The sequence below is a fragment of the Canis lupus genome, chromosome 24, assembly GCF_003254725.2.
Source record: "Canis lupus dingo isolate Sandy chromosome 24, ASM325472v2, whole genome shotgun sequence".
In the NCBI taxonomy this organism is placed as follows: domain Eukaryota; kingdom Metazoa; phylum Chordata; class Mammalia; order Carnivora; family Canidae; genus Canis; species Canis lupus.
In genome coordinates, this window is record NC_064266.1 from 4,826,029 (window position 1) to 4,845,346 (window position 19,318).

The 19,318-nt window shown below is 41.7% G+C and overlaps 2 protein-coding genes across 10 annotated transcripts in view; one reads left to right on the forward strand and one right to left on the reverse strand.

Annotated features, from left to right (window-relative positions):
* SEC23B (SEC23 homolog B, COPII coat complex component) overlaps positions 1–5,131 on the reverse strand; it is a 38,163-nt gene extending 33,032 nt beyond the window's left edge. For 2 of the 9 annotated variants that reach the window (XM_035705718.2, XM_049100240.1), the window contains exons 1-3: positions 4,702–5,131; positions 2,301–2,524; positions 386–443 (exon numbers count right to left, since the gene is read on the reverse strand). In XM_035705718.2, the coding sequence (XP_035561611.1) occupies positions 386–443; positions 2,301–2,521 (279 nt within the window). In that variant the 5' untranslated portion in view covers positions 2,522–2,524; positions 4,702–5,131. Of the gene's footprint in view, positions 1–385; positions 444–2,300; positions 2,536–4,302; positions 4,674–4,701 lie in introns of those variants that run through there. The other 7 variants (XM_025469168.3, XM_049100239.1, XM_049100241.1 and 4 more) reach the window with 6 other exon arrangements.
* Positions 5,132–8,869: 3,738 nt separating this feature from the next.
* Positions 8,870–16,476, forward strand: RBBP9 (RB binding protein 9, serine hydrolase). Its single transcript, XM_025469170.3, has 5 exons — positions 8,870–9,043; positions 10,207–10,249; positions 11,041–11,146; positions 13,789–13,874; positions 14,302–16,476. Exons 1-5 carry the CDS (start codon positions 8,945–8,947, stop codon positions 14,526–14,528), a joined length of 561 nt encoding a protein of 186 aa, XP_025324955.1. The 5' UTR covers positions 8,870–8,944; the 3' UTR covers positions 14,529–16,476.
* The last annotated feature ends 2,842 nt before the right edge of the window (positions 16,477–19,318 follow it).

A 19,318-nucleotide genomic window follows, 5' to 3' on the forward strand; every position in this document is an offset into this window, starting at 1 on the left:
GAACCCTAAAAATTACAAAGATCAAAAAATGAAAATTTAGTAACGTACACTATCCAATTAGAATAAACTAAAGTCAAATGAAATACAGACAACGTTATCTGTTATCTTACGGTAACATACTCACTACTAAAGAGCACATAAAAAAAGTGATTTCTATGTCCCTCCACACTAAATGATAAAAACCCACATAACGAAACTGAGTTGCTGTTCAACAGAGAAATCACAAATGTTCCACGTTCAATGATGCTTAACAAAAGCTATCACCTTGAGTTCAGCAGAAATTGAAGACTACCACAGCAGACATAAATTCAACCTCACTTAATTTTTTTTAGAATTGTTCCACTAAAATGAAACACAGAAAAACTTTTTTAAAAAATTCACATACCTGATTTCTTTGGAAACAGAAATTACAGGCCCAAAGTTTTGCTCGATAATCAACCTGACTGTGAGAAAAATAAATATTACAGCTAAGTACCATTTTCATTGTTAATGTAGAAAGCATTCAAATGCAATCCTCAAGTTCAGTAAATCACATAAATATATTTCTGTGCATGTGCATGAATGGATGGAGGTATGCAAAATCCCCACTGCAGTTAAGAGTTCTGACTACTAGGTACACCAAAAATGTCCTCCCTACCGTACAATGAAAAGTTAGTAAATCTTTTTTTATTTTTTCTCATTTCCTTGATAATATTTAAAATTTCAGGGCAGCCCCGGTGGCTCAGCAGTTTAGCACCGCCTGCAGCCTGGGGTGTGATCCTGGAGACCCGGGATCGAGTCCCACATCGGGCTTCCTGCATGGAGCCTGCTTCTCCCTCTGCCTGTGTCTCTGCCTCTCTCTTCACTCTCTCTGAATGAATGAATAAAAAATCTTTAAAAAAAAAAAAAATCTTTAGAAAAAAAGATTAATATTTAAAATTTCATGATTTTTTATAAATTATAGGTTATTCCCTTTTGGCAACTTATCTTAACATAATCTGCAATTTTTTTCTAAAATCTTTATTAGGCGGATATGTGAAACTCTTAAATTTCAATACTAAAAACACATTTCATGCACAGGAAAAACTTGCCTGACTTTCACCTCACCTAGCTCACTTGAAAAGGTTGGGAGGCATGCTTCTGGGTTGATACACTTCCTAGAACTGGTTAAAGATAATGCTTCAGTTGCTTTTCCCCACCTTTTTACATTTAGAAAGTTAATAAGCAATGGCTATCTCTTCAAAAGGAAGAACAACAGCATCTCACACATAGGAACATTAAGTAACAGCAAGGGGAATGCAATAAAAAAAAATTTCCTCATATAAAAATCTTACCTTTTATTTTTTTATTTATTTTTAAAAGATTTTATTTATTTATTCATGAGAGACACAGAGAGAGAGAGAGAGAGAGGCAGAGACACAGGCAGAGGGAGAAGCAGGCTCCATGCAGGAAGCCCGATGCAGAACTCGATTCCGGGTCTCCAGGATCACACCCTGGGCCAAAGGCGGCGCTAAACCACTGAGCCACCCGGGATGCCCCCAAATCTTACCTTTTAAAGAATATTTGTGATACTCTTCATCTGTCTAAAAAATTCTTTCAGATAATGAATGCCCATATTTAAGAGAAATATCATAGGTCACTATCTCAGTTATAAAAAATTACAATTAACAATTATTAAGAGTTGTGATTTCTTCTGCCTATTACTTCCTACCATACGCCATCACCATACTAGGTAAGTATGAAAAAAACATCTAAAACTTTTCAATTTGGGGGGTGGAAGGGAATGCTTCAAGAGTCATCAATATAATCTACGGTTAAGCCAAAAGCAAACTGAAATTAAAAAAAAAAAAAAAAAAAAAAAAGGAAAAGAGTGAATTTTAAATCCTTTCTCTTTACTTCTACCTTTTTCCCACAAGTCCCAATTTTATCTGGAGTATTAGGCCAGGGAGACTTTATAAGCATTCACCAACTAAGAATCTCATCACTCACTCATCTCAAATTTGATGACTTGCTCAAATTGAATCAGTGCCCAAAAGTCATAATTTGCTGTATTCTTTTTTTTACTAGTTTTTATTTATTTATTTATTTATTTATTTATTTATTTATTTATTTATTTAAGATTTTATTTATTCATGACAGAGAGAGAGAGAGAGAGAGAGAGAGAGGCAGAGATACAGGCAGAGGGAGAATCAGGCTCCATGCAGGGAGCCTGACGTGGGTCTCAATCCCGGGTCTCCGAGATCATGCCCTGGGCTGAAAGCAGGCACTAAACCGCTGAGCCACCGGGGCTGCCCTTCACTAGTTTTAAAAAGAACTCATACCAAAGTGGATTGAGAATAGCTTTGCAAGTTGGCCGGCTACAAAGCACAGGTTCATACTGTACAGGAGGCAGGTCTGGACGTTCTTTCAAAGGAGTAAGGAGACAAGCCAGGGGAACAACCATTCTTGTAGCCTCGAGACGGCTGGACGGCCACACGTTCCAACTAAAGCGCACACCATCTCGTTCTTCATTCTGCTGAATGAACTCCAGATATGTTGCCATAGTCTAAAAAGAAACCGAAGATAAGCTGTAATTTTATGTGACATTCTCAACTAAATGTCAAAAAAGAGGATGGTCACCTAATGCAATGTTTTTTAAACACTTAGTCTGGAAGAACCAGTCACTATAGCATGACATCTCCCTTCCCTTCCCCAAAAGCCAATTATCTTTGACAATCATTCCTTTCTCAACTCTAGCACTTAAATAAATAAAAGGTGACAGAAGTTTACCCTTATTTGATCATTTTTAAGCTATAAGTAGTTGATTTCTAATGTAAACCTTCTCATAGATCATACATATCAACCAAGCCAAATCACACATATCAACCAAGCCAATTCCAATTCCCCTTGCCCAAGAATAAGTCTCAAACCCTGTTTCAGCATCCAGTGACCTTCCTCACTGACCCCTTTCCTTCCTTGCTTTATTAGAACACCGTAATAAATTTTACATCGCAAGTGATCTTGTTTTGTGCCCTTTCCCCTCCTCTCTTTGTTAACAGTGGAGACCAGAACTGGATGTTGACGTGTGAATCTAATTCATAATGAGAAGCACCACCAGTTCTGAGCCAAAGTATTTCCACTTAGGACCACCAAAATTACAATGCTGTTTGCTATCATACTGAGTGAGTCCTTCACCAGGACTTCTCACCTCACCATGGCTGCTTATGCTCATACTTCAACAAATTCTGGTTAATAAAATAACCACGTAGGGACGCCTGGGTGGCTCAGCAGTTGAGTGTCTGCCTTTGGCTCCAGGTGTGATCCTGGGCTGAGTCCCGTACTGGGCTCCCTGTGAGGAGTCTGCTTCTCCTCTCCCTCTGCCTGTGTCTCTGCCTCTCATGAATAAATAAATGTTTTTTTTTTTTTAAAAGAACAAATAACATAGCCATATAGACTAAGCTTGCAAACCTACACAATGCCAACTCTACCGAATGTCTCACACATTCTGTTTATGTCCTAACACCTAGGCTAAGGCTAACAGACATCTGAGCCACTAGGGTTTAAGGGAACAAGTCCCTCAAGAAAAATGGAAAAACAGGCAAATTAAAGAACCACATTATTAGTAGCCTCTAGTGCTCACTTCATGCAGTGGTGAATAACTGTCCCTGTTGTTATAAGAAGTGCCATACTGTAAATAACGTGGACTAAAAGAATGATTTTATATGGCTAGAAAAGCAAATGGAAGAATTAGTTTACTACACACAACTCAGACCACAAATATTCCAAATGTTTGCTCTAACTCAAACTCTAAAGTATGTATTTGTTATTTCTGGCAAAGGCAGGAAACAGAAGCAGCCTTTACGCAGGAGGCACTTGCGCAGCTTACCTGAGTGGCAAAGGGATGGATAACTCAGGTGGGAATCAGAGCAAGTTCTAATATCACAATTCTCGGCAAGTACCTCTAAAGGCTTCATTAAATAACTGTTTCCCCATTCAAAACAATTCATTATTAAAAGGTACTGGCTCCAACCAAGGTCCCCAAGCAGCTTCGTACTGAAAGCTGCTCTTTCTGTTTCCCACTGCCTCCTCCCCTCCCCTCTTCTAGACAATGGATTCTTAACTCTGGGCACAAAACCAACGGGAGACTTCAGAGGATCAATACACCCCTGGAATTGTGTGCAAGAGCAAATGTGTATTTTTCTAGGGCGGTCGATCATATCATATTCTCAAAGAAGATTATCTGGAAAGGTTAACAGCTGAACGGATGAGTTAAATGAATGAGTAAATGAAAGAACTTGACAGATTTTGTAGCAGTATCTGCCGAAAGAAAAAGAAAAAACGCACACGAAAAACTGAACCGTTCATCCCAACACCGCATAACTTTTCAGGACACAGTGGCCAAGTTTAAACAAAGTTGAATTCTGGAAAGGTAGTCGGAGACCCGGGTTCTAGTTCCACCTGCCACGAAGCACCAGTCAGTCATTTCACCCGCATTTCGGGTTGCTCAACCCTAAAACGAGAGTCGGATCCTCCCGCACCCGCGACGCGGGCGGTTCCCGACCCAGACGCCCGCCGGCCGCCCCGCCAGGCGAAGAACGCGTCCGCTCAGCGGACCCCTGAGCCACCGGGTGCTTCAGCTCCTCTGCCCGCCGCGAGAAGGCTTCCTCCCGGGAGCAAGCCCCTCGGGCCCCATGGAGGTCCGGCCGGTGCCCTCGGCCCCCTAGCACCCGCGCTCGCACTCACCGGGCAGGAGCCGTTCACCGGCGCGCGCGAGGACCCACCGCTATTAGATCGCGGATCCGGCTCCCACCGCCAAGTCCAGCTCAGCTCTCAGCCCACTGGTCAGCGCCCCTGTGCGTCACACCACGGCGCCGTCCGCTGGCCAATCAACGAGGGCCTCCGCGGCGGAGGAGCGGAAGCAAGACTCTCAGTGAAGCCGCGCCGCCATCTTGGAACAGGGCAAGACAGTCGCCCCTTAGTCCACAAAACCACAATTCCTCAGAACCAAGTTCCTCTGAACGTTCGCACTTCAGAAAACGCCAGTGCTGGGCTGCTTCCTAGGTGCAGCCGGGCCGGCAGGCCTCAAGGATCCGCCCAGATCCGACACGATTACCGCCCCCGTAAGCAGGAAGTCCCTCTCATCGCCTTAGTTACAGGGAAGCGAGAATGATGACGTGTGGCACCGGAAAAAGGAGGGGCGCCGTGCGGAGGAAGCTGAGGCTTGCCGGGAAGAGGGGTCAGCGCGGGCGGGGCGGGGCGGGGCGGCGGGAGACCCCGGTCGCTGGCGCCGGATTTGGGACTTCAACTGGTCAGGGAATGCTTCCTTGAGTTACTAGCAGGTTTCCTCCTCTCCTCGCTGTGTTGGGTTCACGTTCTCTGCAGGGACTGGCACTAGTGCAGTTTACTCTGTCTGTCCCTGCCATCCTTCTCGAGAAGGTGGATGGTTGAGAACTGTCCTACTCTGGCACCCTAGGAGACTACTTTGGGGCGCCCGGGTGGCTCCGCGGTTAAGCGTCTGCCTCCGCCTCAGGCTGTGCTCGCGTCTGGCATCGGGCTCCCCTCTGCCTCTCTCTGTGTGTCTCGTGAATAAATAAGTAAAATCTTAAAAAAAAAAAAAAAAACTGCTTTCTACAGCCACTACAGGCATTATACACGTTTTCCTAAGTGACAGGAATGAGTACGTTTATTAATCTGACCCAGAGATACAGCCTCTGTGGTATATAAAAATAAGAAGCAAAGCGATATAAACTTAAAATTATGCTTAGAACGAATCTAAGACCTCCAAGAATTACCATTAATCAGTTCAACTTAATACCAGTACAAAATTTTAAATTACCTACAGAACACCAGTTAGTTTTAAGTCGATACACTGTGAAACATAATTGCTCTTTGTTTTTACATAATTATTCTTAATATAAAAAGTTTGTGGAACAATAGCCAAACTGTGGAAGGAGCCTCGGTGTCCATCGAAAGATGAATGGATAAAGAAGATGTGGTCTGTGTATACAATGGAATATTACTCAGCCATTAGAAATGACAAATACCCACCATTTGCTTCAACGTGGATGGAACTGGAGGGTATTATGCTGAGTGAAATAAGTCAATCAGAAAAGGACAAACATTATATGGTCTCATTCATTTGGGGAATATAAATAATAGTGAAAGGGAATAGAAGGGAAGGGAGAAGAAATGTGTGGGAAATATCAGAAAGGGAGACAGAACATGAAGACTCCTAACTCTGGGATCCCTGGGTGGCGCAGCGGTTTGGCGCCTGCCTTTGGCCCAGGGCGCGAACCTGGAGACCCAGGATCGAATCCCACGTCGGGCTCCCAGTGCATGGAGCCTGCTTCTCCCTCTGCCTGTGTCTCTGCCTCTCTCTCTCTCTCTCTCTCTCTCTATCATAAATAAATAAAAATTAAAAAAAAAGACTCCTAACTCTGGGAAACGAACTAGGGGTGGTGGAAGGGGAGGTGGGCGGGGGGTGGGGGTGAATGGGTGACGGGCACTGAGGGTGGCACTTGACGGGATGAGCCCTGGGTGTTATTCTGTATGTTGGCAAATTGAACACCAATAAAAAATAAATTTATTTAAAAAAGTTTGTGGAATAATGATTCAGTTCTGTGGAACAAATTTACATTTTGCATGTTCCTACAACATTATGCCAGAATACTGTTAGATTATTCCATTATGATTTTTTTAAAGATACATAATCTGCAATCATTAGTGACAAAGACAATCTAAGAAAGATGAAAGTTGAGGCCATTACCTTTTTTTTTTTTTTCTCCTCAAAGGAAGAGTCAACTACCTTGTGAGTGTGAAGAAATACAAATCTTAAAACAAATCTTGAGGAAGGATAGATCCTTTTTCACCCCATGGTTCCTGTTAAAGGAGTGTCATTGTTTATTGAACTAAAAAGCACTAAACAAGCAATCTCTAGGCTACAGAATGCCTCTGCTTGTTTTAATTTATATTTAAATTTTAAACAGCTTCATTGAGGTATAACTGACACACAGTAAGCTGCACATATTTATAGTATACAATATGTACGTTTTGGCGTCTATCACCACAATCAGGATAATGAACCTGATTAAGGTTTCCCTGTGTTTCTGGTATTTTCCATTTTAAATAAGTGGAATTGATATGGTATGTACTCTTTTTTTTGTCTGGCATATTTCACTCAACATAGTTATTTTAAGATTGATCTATGGTGATCTATGGTGTTGTGTGTTTTAGTTATTCATTCCTTCTGAAGTGAATAAGGTTACATTTAAAATTCAATGATACTGAACTTTTTAGAGAAAATTCAGTTTTTTTTTTTAAATTTTTTTAATCTATTTATGATAGTCACACAGAGAGAGAGAGGCAGAGACACAGGCAGAGGGAGAAGCAGCCTCCATGCACCGGGAGCCCGATGTGGGATTCGATCCTGGGTCTCCAGGACCACGCCCTGGGCCAAAGGCAGGCGCCAAACCGCTGCGCCACCCAGGGATCCCTGAGAAAATTCAGAGTTTAAGGTCCAAGAAGAAAGAGTATGTCTGGCTCTTCCTAAAGAATGTGGTTGTGCGGTAGTGTATCTTTGATCACCTGCTTGTGTCTGTTCAAAAAATAAATTGCCCAAGAATGTTTCTCAATAACAAATACTGAAACCCATCTGATGTACATGGTAAGTCCATGGGAAGGGCAAGGAATAAAAAGGACTTTCCCGTTCATTCCTGTTTATCTTGTTTATTTTTTTAAATTTTATTTATTTATTTGAGAGAGAAAGAGAGCAGGAGGAGCCTAGGGGCAGAGATTAGAGGGAAGGATAAGCAGATTGCCTGCTGAGCTGGCAAACTGGCTCTGGACTCTACCCCAAGACCCAGAAATCATGACCAAGCCAAAGTCAGCCACTTAACCAACTGATCCACAGAGGTGCCCCACGTTTATTCCCATTTAAAACCATACATGCACACTTTTGCCCACCTCAATATCAAAGATTTGGATAGGAATACTTGGGTGGCTCAGTTAAGGGGCTGACTTCAGCTCAGGTCATGAACCTGCAGTCTTCAGGTGGAGCCTCATGTGGGGCTCCCTGCTCAGCGGAGAGTCTGTTCCTCCTTCTCCCTCTGCCTCTCCCCCTACTTGTGCTTGCTCTCTCTCTCAAATAGAGAAAAAAAAAATCTTAAAAAAAAATAATAAAAGGGGGCACCCGAGTGGCTCAGTGGTTGAGCATCTGCATTTAGCTCAGGTAGTGATCCTGGGGTCTTTGGATGGAGTCCCACATCGGGCTCTCTGCAGGAAGCCTGCTTCTCCCTCTGCCTAGGTCTCTGCCTCACTCTCTGTCTCTCATAAATAAAGTCTTAAAAAAATGAATTGGATATATCTATGAGGTATGACAGGTTCCTAAAATTTCAGGACTACAATATTATAATAGGTAAACTGCTTCATTGCTACCTCAGTTTCCATAGTCTCCAAATCGATTAAGATAATGAATATTATCCATTGCCCTACACCACTGGTGATACTTTTTAAAAGGACAGCATTTAAAGCAATGAAAAACAATAACCAGGGCTGACGGTAAGTATTGTACTAATAACTGCTTTGAAATTAAAAGGAAAAGTAATAAGAATTCCGAGAGTCCTCGACTCATAAACAGGTTATTTCTATATTTTTGGAACTAAAAACACACTGTCCTATAGAAATATATCACAATTATAGTATAGAGAGAACATATTCTAGGCGTGTCACAGCCTATCCTAAATAAGGTGGGGAAAGGACGAGAACGCTAGTAAGAGGCAAGTGAGGAGCGATTCACATCTTTTTGCTGGAAATAGTTAAGTTTGCTTTAGCGGCCTGGTAAGCTAAGGACGGCGGGTCAAGGAGCCGGCCCACCGGCGCCCCGGAACTACAATTCCCAGAATGCCTCGGTGCGGCTCCGCAGCGTGTGCCGTCTGGCGCTCCCGGACCAGAGACTCGGCTGCTGGGCGACGCTGGGTCCTCTGCGCTCATGGCTCTCCCAAGCAAGGCAGTTATTGTTCCCGGGAACGGAGGCGGGGATGTGGCCACCCACGGCTGGTACGGCTGGGTGAAGAAGGGGCTGGAGCAGGTAAGAGACGCGCCTGGCTGCGCTGGGACGTCTGGAGCCGGAAGGGACGGAGGACTGAAGTTTGCACGTGTGTCCACCAGCCCCCCACCCCCGCCCCAACACACCCCCTGCAGCAAAGCCCTCTGTGTTTTCGTTCCTCTTCCTGGGCCCTGTCTCAAACTCGAGAGCTAGTGGTCGGAATTTTGGTGGATGAAACAGCCTGGAAGACTTCTCTGAGAGCTCAGTCGTGAGGGTACAAAGCACCACCTCCTAGAGCCCCCTCCGTCTCCCTGCATCTGCCGCTGGTTCAGATTTGCCACATGCTAGATGATTATACATCTTGCTGCTCTGCTGCCTGCCTCAGATCGAAAAAAAAAATCAATATGTAATATTTAATATACAAAAACGATGTAACATATGTAAATAGGAGTACCTGAGGCACCATCACCAAACTAAAATCTGTAACATTAACAATACCTTCGAAGCCACATGTATGCCCCTCATCCCATTTCCCTACCATCCTGAACTTTTTTTTCAGTTGCTCGCCTTTTAAAAATGAACACACTTTTGCAACTATGTGTGTGTACTTCAAACGGTATAATTTGGCTTCTTTGTGAGCTTTATAAAAGTAGTGTCCAACTGTAGTTGTCTTGTTTTTTAACCTCTTCCATAACCAGGCAATAGGACTGCTTTCTGGGTTGCCATGCCCTAGAGCTCTAGAGTACATTTCTAGAATAAAATTCCAGGGTTATGCCTGAAAACCAAGGCCAGAGCTACAAACCAGAAAGATCTGTACCACGTTTCTGTACCATGTTTTACCTCTTCCTAGTGCACAGTCTGACACGAGGTCAGTTTGTCTAGAATGCATTTATTCTGCATTCTGATGCCTCTATAGATATGTGCCTACAGCCACAAACAGATGTACAAATGCAGATATAGGTCTCTGTATATAGAGACCGACAGAGCTGGCTAGAGAACTACAGACAGAAGGAGTTTATTGGGAGGGATTGTCTATTCATATGTAATCCTATGACACTTAACCAACACTTCATTTCATTTCATGGTATAAGCAAATACTTACTGAATTGATAAAGATTGTATCAGGTGTCTCATTTTTTATTAGCAAAGTATTAATTGTAATTAAGCTCTTTATTATAGCTTTTCCCCTCCCCCCCATATTATAGATACCTGGTTTCCAGTGTTTGGCTAAAAACATGCCTGACCCAAGTAAGTTTTAAATGTGTTTTTAAATAGCCTTATCTTGTTGGGTTTTGATTTCACCGGTTTCCTGATAGAGAACAGGATTATCGAGGTAAAGAGGCCAAGGGGAATATATACCTAAGAATGAATGATGGCAAGTAGTTTGAGGGAAAGAGTATAAACTAAAAAAATTGTAGAAAATTCTAGTAAGGATCAAGAAAAGCATCTAGGCTTGGTAAAATTGAATTTTCAACTTTGCAAGCAACTTGACTTTCCCTAAGTCAACAGATATTTTCAAGCAAAATTTATGAATATCTCATGTGAGACAGATATGATGAAACTTTATAGCACCTATATGAGATTGGAATATTTCAAAATGTAACACTGCCACTTTTGTTCTGACTATGCCCATGCTTTGTGTCGGGAATTTTCTCTTTGGAAAGAAAGAATATATAGGCATGTGAATTTGAGAATGTTGTCTAGAGTTTTTTTCTTGAGTTTGAAAGTTTACATTAAAGCTTCAGAATTATGTTTTTATTATTACTTCAGTATTTTCTTACATGGTGAGAAATAAAAGCAAAACCAGATAGGTAGGTAGAAAGAGAGAGAGAGAAACACCAAACTGTAGATTTGAGTCTTTCAAACAGCAACACATGAATTGTTGGCTCTGTTAAAACAGCTCCATCTCCCATTTGGTCCTGCAGTTCCTAACTTGAGAAGTACTGTATAGTCATCAGTTAGAAGGGGGGTGGGGAAACAGCATTAGACAGTAGGACTGTCCCTGTCAAATGATACTGTCTCTTTACCCCAAATCTTAGTTACAGCTCGAGAGAGCCTCTGGCTGCCCTTCATGGAGACGGAGCTGCACTGTGATGAGAAGACTGTCATCATAGGCCACAGTTCTGGGGCCATTGCAGCCATGAGGTGCGATCCTTGCTGATCCCCCCTCCCTGCCCCGTGTGGGCTCCAAGTGGTTCCAGACCTCATTGCAGTTCCTTGAACATGCCAAGTTCACGTGCCTTAGGCCTGTGCTTGCCGCCGTTCAGCTTGGGATACTCTGTTCCTAGATACTTGTATTGCTTTCTTGTCTTCAAGTCTTTACTCAAATGTCTCTTTCCACTGAGGCCAACTCTAATCATTTCCACTGAAGCCACAACTTCCCTCCATTGGGACTTTTTCAATGACACTGAAAAAGTGTCAGTGCCTAGAAGAGTGTTTACCCTACCCCCCCACCCCCCAATCCTTAGGATTCATGGCAGGTTCCTGATGTTCTTGGTTAGAACTTCATGTCTCTCCCTATAGCCCTATAAGGCCTAGAAGATGACTTAGCCGTCTGAATAAGCATATTAGGTTTGGGTTTCTTAAGTATTTGCTAGGCTGGATGACAAAGGAAGTTTTTTTTTTTTTTTTAAGATTTTATTTATTTATTCATGACAGAGAGAGAGAGAGAGAGGCAGAGACACAGGCAGAGGGAGAAGCAGGCTCCATACAGGGAGCCTGACGTGGGATTCGATCCCCGGTCACCAGGATCACACCCCAGGCTGAAGGCGGTGCTAAACTGCTGGGCCATCAGGGCTGCCCAGGAATGTAGTTTTTTGTAGCCTCTTGTCCCAGTCAGTCACTCATGGTGTCCTATGAATTGCATGTCAGAGAACCTTGCCAGATTCCATAACCTTTCTGCCACACCATTCTAAGCTATGAGATAATGCTTTCCAATGTGGAGCAACAGAATTTCTCAGTACAGTCTTAGTGTTTATAAGCTGCTAGGGGTTGTCTGGAAAATGGAGAAATCCCATTTTACTGAAATTTGTACCAACTCAAGGCCAGATGAGTTTTTCTCAGGTCACTGGCTACCAAAGATGTGGCTTTTTTGTAAAGATCCCTGGAACTTAGCACAGGATTATCCATAGCCTCCTAAAAATTAACTTCTAAAGGTAAGGTAGGCAAGGAGAAAATAGATGCCAAATTATGATGTATAAGATTGTCAGGGAACAGGATATTGATAGTCACAGAGAACCACCCCCCAGATAATTTACTAATCAAAAGGGGACAATTGCATCTTTACAATGGATATCTGATAGCTATCACTTTTAAGTAAGCACAATCTCACCAATAAAGGGACACTGGCATTGTGCATCTCTGATATGATGGAGTGGGAAGGACACATTGCCTATGTGGTATTCTTGCCCAAAATGTTTAACCTCTGATCACAAGGAAACAAATTCTGTTTAGTGATGATGTATAAGACAACTGGCTTAAACTCTTAAAAAATGTCAATGTCATTTAAAACAAAAAATTTAAAAGTAACTAGAGAGTCTTGAGAACCAAATGCAGTACATGATCTTCAATCTAGGATTGAAAAGCAGTTTTAAAGAACATTCTTGGTACAACGGGGGTAAAATGAATATAGTATTACTGTCTGCATGTTGAATGTACTAGCTCTAGTAATGGCACTGTGGATATATGAGACTACTTTGTTCTTAGGGGATACATTTGTTTAGGTATAAAGTGAATGAATCTAGGTGCTTCTTGTTCCCCTAAGGTTTCTGTAGGTTTGAAATTTTTCAAAACAAGTAGTTGGGCAAAAGTTAAGGCCAAAACCAAAATACCAACCCTAAATCTTTCCTGGCACAAAGGCTTCTTGAAACTATTACCACTTCACATCTTTCCCTAGCCTAGTCTTTGTTCCCTAGAACAAAGTTACCCTAGAGGGAACTTTCTACAAAAAGGTAGCTGAGTGTCTGCTTGCCAGGCTCTGTACTGCACACTTTGTGACCAGGGTCACAAAGATCAAGAAGGTTCACAACTGCCTTGAAGGAGCTGAGGGTTTATTGGGGAAGATAGGTATAATATGACACAAATGAGTACTACAGTGCAATGTGGAGTGTGTGGCAAAAGAGGTACATTTCCACCATGGTACAGTAGTTCTTTATATGGTTAACAGATCACTTGCATTTGTCATATGGGTTGGGAGGGGGCGAGGTCATGCCTTAAAATGCAGATTCCTGGGCTTCCTACCAACCCTCTGAGTCAAATGCTCTCTGGGACTGAATCTACAGGTTAACCAACCAAGCGATGCTGATGGATACTGAAGGTAGGTTAATAGGCACATCAAAGAGAATGATTACACTTATGTATTTTTGGAAAAGATCACCAAAGAGGTTTGGGCCACCTTGAAAAATGAGTAGTAGCTCATCAAGTAGCCAAGGGTAAGCCATTAACCATTGGCTTATAGTTCTACAGTTTCCTTACTATTGTTCATATTAAACTCAACAGCTGGGGATCCCTGGGTGGCTCAGCGGTTTGGCGCCTGCCTTTGGTCCAGGGTGCAATCCTGGAGTCCTGGGATCAAGTCCCGTGTCGGGCTCCTGGCATAGAGCCTGCTTCTCCCTCTGCCTGTGTCTCTGCCTCTCTCTCTTTATGCCTATCATAAATAAATTTAAAAAAACTAAACAAATCTAAAAAAAACTTAACAGCTGATAGCACCTGCCTTTTGTAAGCTAAATCAGGTATTTTCTGACAGATTTAACATTAAGTGTTAGCTGACATCATTTCTCTTTCTCCAGGTATGCAGAAACACACCGAGTTTATGCTATTGTGCTAGTGTCTGCATACACCTCTGACTTGGGGGATGAAAATGAGCAGGCCAGTGGTAAGTTTGAAGGTAGAAACCAATACAGAAAAGCCTTTCCTCTAGTCACAGGGCTGCCTGTTCAGATTAAAGAGCACTGGCTTTTGGGTAGGCCAAAAACAAACAAACACACACCTCTAGTAGCATATGAGAAACATTTACTGCCCTTAAGATAAAATTTAGGTCCTTTGAGAGGTGATATACCACTTCCTAATGAACTCTAGAGGCCTGATTTGATCTGAGCCATGTACTCCCCTTCACAAGTAGCTATGGTATAAAGCTCTACAGATTTGCAAACTAAAGGACTTCTAACTCACACTTAGGCTTTGAATCTTTGTGTCTCTGCTATGGTCCTTGCTAGATATTTTACAATGGCTAGAATGGAAATGATCCATGGGCAGTAACAGGTCATATATATATATATATATTTTTTTTTTTTTTCCCATAGGATACTTCAACCGTCCCTGGCAGTGGGAGAGGATCAAAGCCAACTGCCCTCACATTGTGCAGTTTGGCTCCACAGATGATCCTTTCCTTCCCTGGAAGGAACAACAAGAAGTGGCTGATAGGCTGGAAGCCAAATTGTACAAATTCACTGACCGTGGCCACTTTCAGAACATGGAGTTTCATGAACTGATTCGTGTGATAAAGTCTATGCTGAAAGTACCAGCATAGAGAGGATGATTTCTGCATTCCAGTATAGGGGTAGGGCAATTACCAGGTTATTAACAGATAAAAACAATCTGTTATCAGATTAGTGGACACATAAAACAGATCAAATTAAGTTCTGAAAAACTTAGCTCAATGTTCAAATTAAGTTACAAACAGCATTTCCATTTTCCATAGGATCTATTATCTCACAAACTGCTATGAACGAAAGCAGTATTTTTCCTGTTTGATTTGGGACATAAAGACGGCTTAACTACCTTTGTCCAAAGTGAATAAACAAACGGACTCCAGGTTTCCTGATTCCCAGTCCAGACTAAAACGGAATAGTTTCGTGTATGTTGTAGGAGTGGTACTCTTCTTTGAAAGACACCTTTTGCTATTTTGAGGGGAAAAGAAAATGTGATTAAGGTCTGTGTTGGTTTAGAGCTCAAACCATTAGCTATTTTGAGCTGGCCCAGGGCATTAAACCCAGACTAGAGCCTCCATCTTTGACACCCTGCCCCAGTCCTTCATGTTGAGGGAGAATGATCCATACAGATCTGAGGCAGGGGTCTACCAGGTCAGACAAGGGACCATAAGCCCAGCCTGTACATACACTTGAGCATAAGGCCAACCAGATGGGTGCTGGACCACAGTGGTGGGGATTAGGGCAACAGGGGAACTCTTGCCCTGTCTAAATTGTTGCCATGTGGGAAGGGGGCAGGTGTTGCCAATTTTCTGATTTTTTTTTTTTTAATTTTTTTTTATTTATTTATGATAGTAACAGAGAGAGAGAGAGAGAGGCAGAGACACAGGCAGAGGGAGAAGCAGGCTCCATGCACCGGAAGCCTGACGTGGGATTCAATCCTGGGTCTCCAGGATCACGCCCTGGGCCAAAGGCAGGCGCCAAACCGCTGCGCCACCCAGGGATCCCCAATTTTCTGATTTTTTGAGGAAAAAACTTCATGCGGTGGTTTTTATATTTAAGGACTATACATATGTTTGTATACCCAGTTCATATGTATAGGAGTTATGTCCAGTACATGTACATATGGATGATAGAAGTTGGTAACAACAGTGTAAATAAAAAATTCACAAACAGTGTAAGACACAAAATCCAAACCACCCATTTGTGATTTCTGCCATTAGGATTAACTTAGCCAGGTACTTAAAAGATTCTCTGTGAAGCCTGAGAAATGAACATAATGTCAGAGGATACAATCACAGGAACAATGTAGATGTTGTTACAAAATCTTAAGAATTTTTAAAAAGTCTTTCCATGTCTCAGATTTTGTTCTATAAAGAGTTCTACCTTTAACTTCCACAGTTCTCTTTTAAGCCTCATTTTACAATTTTTCTTCAGATCATATTCCCTCAAAAAAAAAAAAAAAAAAAACCCACAAAGCTTTATTTCCCATTTTTTGGCTATTATGATCCCTAAGTATTGCCTCAAACAATTTTGCAGTGACTTCATACTTGATGTTGCAGAACCTGATGTTTGCTGCAAAGATGTGAATTCCCTGTTTATGTCTAAAGGAGATTCAAAGCCATAATTTTAACCTGAAAAGTCTTGGTTTCCAAATATGCTCAAAGAAAAAAGTTAAAGACTCTCAACTTTTAATAGCAATTATCTTTAGGGAATGGGAATTTTAGATATGGTGTGGTGGGATTTTAGATATGTGTGTTTCTATTTTGTACACCTGGGTATTATTTCAATTTGTTATAGTTAACATGTATGTATTACTTTTATAATTAAAAAAATTAAGAGTTGATATGTTAGTGAAAAGCAAATTAGAAAAATCAACTGAATAATAATTTTCTTAAAGAGGTGGTTTAGCAGTGATTTGACCAAGCCTGTAACCAAAGTTTGATTCTATTTGAATTATTTGGAATTAGCCATTGCTGTACTTAATCTTGGCCTTGTTTTCCTAATTCCTTTCTCAAAAAATTACAAAGTTATACAAGTAACAGTTAATATTTTGTTGTCTTCTTCTGCCACAGAAAAGCAATGAATATATATGAGAAATAATTTTGATATTCTTCATTCCTATAATTAATCTAGACCTGTATGATTGTTGAGTTGTACTCTCCAATATGGTAGCCAGTAACCACAGGCAGCTATAAAATTAAAAATTTAGTTCATTCACACACTAGCCACATTTCAAGTCTTAACAGCCACAAGTGACTACCTATTGAACAGCAGATACAGAATACTGTCATCATTATAAAAAGTTCGTGGGACAGCAGTAGTCTAGGACATGTATTTTTTATTCTTCCCTTACCCACCATGTAATAATGGTTCAAAGTAAAAGTCACTTGACTTGAAATTACAGGACTCATTTACTCAGCTGATCACCATAAAAATCATGGCACCATAAAATTTACTCCTCACTAAACTCAGGAGTTTTATGAAGAATCCTACATAAACTATCCATTTTTTTTTCCAATAAACTATCCATTTAAACCTATGAATCATGGTCTCTCATGATTATTTGATTCCCTATGGATCATTATTATTTTTTAAAAGATTTTATTTATTTGAGAGAGAGAGAAAGAGAGAAAGATCATGAGTGGCGGCAGGGGAGGGCAGAGGGAGAAGCAGACTCCCTGCTGAGCAGGGAGTCCAAAGTAGGGCTCCATCCCAGGACCTTGGGATCAGACTTGAGCCAAAAGCAGATGTTTAACCGACTAAGCCACCCAGTCGCCCCTTCTAGGTCATTGTTAAGCAGAAGAGGGGCCCTGACAGGCTCTAGGGAATATTCTCAGGTAATCAAAATACGTTATACTAAATGGAAATCAACTGTAAGGATTAAGACTTCTTCACACACAATTTGATTTTTGGTGTCATGAGTCAATGGCCTCATAACTTGTTTTGGTCAAAGTTTACTTCTGGTGGGTAAATACCATTTAACTATATACCAAGGGTGCTGTATTTTTTAATTGCTCTCTTTTCTCCTTCAGTTGTTAATATTCAGAATGAAAGACATGCTGCAGGAAAAGCATTTATTTTTTTTTTTATTTTTTTAAAGATTTTATTTATTTATTCATGATAGTCACAGAGAGAGAGAGAGGCAGAGACACAGGCAGAGGGAGAAGCAGGCTCCATGCACCGGGAGCCCGATGTGGGATTCGATCCTGGGTCTCCAGGATCGTGCCCTGGGCCAAAGGCAGGCGCCAAACCGCTGCGCCACCCAGGGATCCCAGGAAAAGCATTTAAAGGGTCTTTCTTCTGGTGAGTCAGGGAACTTTTGTTGTAGCCTTTGATTTGTACGCTTTAAACATCAATCTTTGGCTATCGAGACAATGCAAAGTCTGTATTTAATACATGAACTGATTCCTTCTTCCCATCTACCTCTTCCCCAACCCAAGTTCAGTTTTGTCATTAAATAAAACTAGTGCCTCTGTGATGGGCCAGGTCCCAAGAAGGACGGATAATGTTCTTACTATTCCAGCCCTCACTGGGGGTGGAAGAGAAACCCTGTGTAGTTGCAGGCTCCCAGATTCTTTTCTTTTTTTTTTTTTTTTTTTTTAATTTTTATTTATTTATGATAGTCATCATCACAGAGAGAGAGAGAGGCAGAGACACAGGCAGAGGGAGAAGCAGGCTCCATGCACCGGGAGCCCGACGCGGGATTCGATCCCGGGTCTCCAGGATCGCGCCCTGGGCCAAAGGCAGGCGCCAAACTGCTGCGCCACCCAGGGATCCCTCCCAGATTCTTTTCTATCTCCTATATATCCAGTACTTGAAATGATCTTTGTTTCAAAGTGCTAGTGTCATCGAACGCTGTTTCTTTCTCTTTTTTTTAGGATTTCATTTTTTCATGAGAGACACAGGCAGAGACACAGGCAGAGGGAGAATCAGGCTCCCCATGGGGAGCCCAATGCAGGACTCGATCCCCAGACCAAGGATCATGCCCTGAACCAAACCACTGCTGATGATCAACACTGATCAACCACTGATCAACCCAGGCATCCCTTGAATGGTGTTTCTACAGAGCTAGGCACAGACTACATCTGGTTCTTAATTGGTTAATGAGCTGAGTTTTATTTTACTGATCCCCATTTAGCTCTAAATAACCTTTCTGATGGTTGCCAACTTGGGAGTATCTCCAAACTGGTGTTTAAACTCAGGCCTCAGGAGTAGCTGGCATTGAATTTCCTTCCCTTAGCCCCGTGCTTTTGGCCTGGACACAGAAATCATTAAGTGGAGCTACAGAATGAAAATACAACTGAAATCCTAAAAAGCTAACTTCTGTGCAAGAATATATCCAATAACCTAGAATGGAAAGTACTATTAGAACTGAGAACAATTATAATGGCTTTCTGATTAGACCAATTACATGATGATTTTGAAGAGAGTAAGGAAATAAATCTAAGATAAGATAAAAGAGGAGTGGTACCCTGTTGACAATAAAGGGTGAATGGAGGGCAATGGATCATGGGGCAATTCTAGCAAATAATGCAGTTAAACCACAGAATGAAACTTGGAAGACTTTGACAAAGAAGGATCAATGAAAACATTCTCTTGAGGATGAGAATAATCAGATTTATGTGCTGAAAACATTTTTGACAATAGTCATCATTTGCATTTGAGGGAGGTACAACGGCATAATCCTCTGAAAGAATATTTCTGACATAAAAAGGAATGAATAGTGTATGGAAAGGGGTGTTCCACTCTTTCCGCCACTCGTGCCTCTAAGTGCTATTCCTGCCTTACTGCTTTTGATTCTCAATGAAACCACTGAGAAAAGAAAACAAATGGCAATAATGAACCAGATATAAAGTTTCCCAATGAAGACCTTAATAGCTTTAAAATG